General features: G+C 47.0%; 1 protein-coding gene across 1 annotated transcript in view; it reads left to right on the top strand.

The window, feature by feature from the left end:
- LOC112069805 (5-hydroxytryptamine receptor 3A-like) overlaps positions 1 to 2,891 on the top strand; it is a gene marked incomplete at its 5' end in the record, with an annotated part of 13,502 nt that extends 10,611 nt beyond the window's left edge. Inside the window, 2 exons of the mRNA XM_070438704.1 lie at positions 1,684 to 2,010; positions 2,581 to 2,891. Of these exons, the coding sequence (XP_070294805.1) occupies positions 1,684 to 2,010; positions 2,581 to 2,804 (551 nt within the window). The remainder of the gene's footprint in view (positions 1 to 1,683; positions 2,011 to 2,580) is intronic.
- Positions 2,892 to 3,514: the final 623 nt, after the last annotated feature.

Raw genomic sequence — 3,514 nt, 5'->3', positions numbered from 1 at the left:
GGAATTGCCCCAACTTATAGGGCCAGGAACACACAAAGGAGGTTCCGGATCCCGCGTCACTCTTCTAACATTATGGGCCACGAGGACGAGCTTGCTGTGGTAATGGGCTGGAGGGAATAAGTGAACTGGTAGCCAACACATGGTTTCCATGGTTTGCAGGTGTTTTGATGTCATTCCATTGACTCTGTTCAGCCGTTATTATGTAGCCGTCTCCCCTCACCAGCCTCCACGTGGGGGACAGCTGTTTTGTTTATTTTGTTGCTCCGTATTCGTACCGCACAACACTTATCATAGACCTCAGTGCTCCGTATCTAACCCACAACACTATACTTCATAGACCTTCAGTGCTATCCGCATATGTCTAAACCCACAACACTTTATTCATAAAGACTCCTCCAGTGCTCCGTATCTAACCCACAACACTTATCATAAGACCTCAGTGCTCCGTATCTAACCCACAACACTTATCATAGACCTCAGTGGCTCCGTATCTAACCCACAACATCTTATCATAGACCATCACGTCCGCTCCGTAGTCTAACCCACCAGACCACGTTCATCCACTAGACCTCAGTGCCTCCGTATCAACCCACACACTTATCATAGACTCAGTGCTCCGTATCTAACCCACAACACTATCATAAACTCAGTGCTCCGTATCTAACCCACAACACTTATTCATAAACCTCAGTGCTCCGTATCTAACCCACAACACTTATCATAGACCTCAGTGCTCCGTATCTAACCCACAACACTTATCATAGACCTCAGTGCTCCGTATCTAACCCACAACACTTATCATAGACCTCAGTGCTCCGTATCTTAACCACAACACTTATTCATAGACCTCAGTGCTCCCGTATCTAACCCACCCCACTTATCATAGACCTCAGTGCTCCGTATCTTAACCCACAACACTTATCATAGACCTCAGTGCTCCGTATCTAACCCACACACTTACATAGACCTCAGTGCTCCGTATCCATACCACAACACTTATCATAGACCTCAGTGCTCTTGTTCTAACCCCACAACACTTATTATAGACCTCGTGGCCCTCCGATATTAAACCGACCCATATATCGCATAAGACGCTGCCCGATGGAGCTCCAGTGTCGAATACGCCGCGCGTAAAGAGACCCAAACAAGCAATATAATCATAGACACTGAGACTGGGCTCTCAGTGAAATAGCCCTCATAAGCCCACCAAACAGCTCATCAAAGTACCTCAGTGACTCCGTATCCCTGAACCCACAACACTTAATCGAGCCTATACGACCCTATGCAGAGTGCTCGCTACACTCATACGACACAAGCCCTATCAATTAGACCTACATCGCGTCCTGAGCTGAGCGTCGTAGAGACAGAGGGGAAGCCGCTAGACCAGGCCTATCACAGCGACAGTATATCCACAAAGTAGCGAGCCAAATCAAAAATATAGCACAAGGTTGATCAGTAATACCCTGCGGATCCAACGTAAAAGACATTCCTTACTCTCCGCATAGCCTCGTGCCGCTCAAAAGATGCATCGTCGTCTGCTGTTGATTGCACTTCAGGTACTTCTGGGAGTGAACCGAAGTCCTCTGAAAATAAATGGCACATCTCAATTAATCTCATCTCCTGAATTGGAAGGGAATTTAACCCACCTAACCCTGTAGTGTCCCTGCTATCCTCCCCTCTCAGGAATTTACTTTTCAGTGTGTCTGGCTCTCATGGTCATCAGCCTGTTGGAGACAGTCATCATCACTAACGTGCTCCATTCCAACTCCAAGAAGTACCACGAGGTGCCCCACTGGGTSCGTGTGGTCATCCTGAAGCACATCGCCCGTATGATCTGCTACCAGTGGCCCGAGGAGCTTGTTCAACCCTCAGCCTCCAGAGGATCCACCCAGGATGACAAGGCAGACAGACCAAACCCCACAAGCCCTCCCTGGGTCCTTGCACCAGCCACCCCTGTGCACATCCCTGCCCAGCACACTACAAGCACCATTGGTGAGGAGCCATACACGGGTAGATTTGATTAGAAGACATGAAACTTAAATATTCGGGGCTCATTTCGGGTAGATTTGATTAGCAGACATGAAACTGTTAAATAATCTAGGATCATTTCGGGTAGATTTGATTAGAAGGCATGAAACTGTTAAATAATCTGGGATCATTTCGGGTAGATTTGATTAGCAGACACGAAACTGTCAAATAATCTGGGCTCATTTCGGGTAGATTTGATTAGCAGGCATGAAACTGTTATAAAGTAATAGTTCGGGATCATTTCCATTTCAACCTCCAATTCAATTTAAAAACTTTACAATTAAAATTGTTCATTAGAGTGTTCTTACCATTAATTTCCGGAATTTAAATTGACTTGGTTACCAGGGAACTGACCCAATCCCTGCCATATAACCAAACGGCATATTATCCGAAAGCTTTAACACCCCTTGTAGGTAATATGCTGTTATTGTGAACATGTGCTTGCTCAAACATGATCAACTGGGTATTGAGCATCCAGTCTTGATGACCAATAGCAGTGTTTCAGCACTRTAGGCTAAGCATCGATGCTCATCACTTTTTTGTTGTTTTTAGGTCCTTTAGGAGTGTCCTCTGTGCCTGAGCTGCGTCAGATCTGCCRGGACCTGAGTGACTTGCGTGCCCACCTAACGTCGATGCAGAAGGAGGGTGTGCTGCAGGAGCAGTGGTGCCACGTGGGCTACGTACTGGACTTCCTGCTCTTCCGTATCTACCTCCTACTCATCTCCTGCTACGCCACGGTCATTATCTGTATGTGGTGCATCTGGATCAACCAATGAGAGACTTGGAGAAACCGAAAGGGTGCATTCGTTTGGTCTGAAAGTGAAATCTCAGATCACCTCGTGCAGTGGGCAGGCTAAAACAAATGCACCTCGTGGTTTAAGAACGGCCCTTGAGGTCTGAAGGTTTTAAAGCCCTGGAGGTTCGAAGGTTTAGAAAGCCCTGAGGTCTGAAGGTTGACGAGCCCTGCGGTCTGAAGGTTGTAGAAGGCTGGTCTTGAAGGTCTTAGAAGGCCATGAGGTTTCTGAAGTAGACGCACCTGTCTGAAGGTTTCAAAGCGGTCTGAAGGTTTAGAAGCCTGAGGTCTGAAGGTTTAAGAAGCCCTGAGGTCTGAAGGTTTTAAGAAGCCCTGAGGTTGAATGTTTAGAAGCCTGAGTCTGAAGGTATAGAAGCCCTGAGTCTGAGTTAGAAGCCCTGAAGTTGAGGTAGTAAAGCCCTGAGGTATCTAAGGTTTAATTGCAAGCCTGAAGGTCCTGAAGGTGTAGAAAGCCAACTGAGGGGTCTGAAGGTTTAGAAGCCCTGAGGTTCGAATGTTTAGAAGCCCTGAGGTCTGAAGGTTAATTAGAAGCCCTGAGGTTGAAGGTTTAGAAGCCCTGAGGCCTGAAAGGTTTAGAAGCCCTGAGGTCTGAAGGTTTAGAAGCCTGAGGTCTGAAGTTTAGAAAGCCCTGAGGTTGAAGGTTAGAGACGCCTACAGTTAGAAGCCCTGAAC

This window comes from Salvelinus sp. IW2-2015, unplaced genomic scaffold, assembly GCF_002910315.2.
Source record: "Salvelinus sp. IW2-2015 unplaced genomic scaffold, ASM291031v2 Un_scaffold1124, whole genome shotgun sequence".
NCBI lineage: Eukaryota > Metazoa > Chordata > Actinopteri > Salmoniformes > Salmonidae > Salvelinus > Salvelinus sp. IW2-2015.
This window is presented reverse-complemented; position numbering and strand designations above follow the sequence as displayed.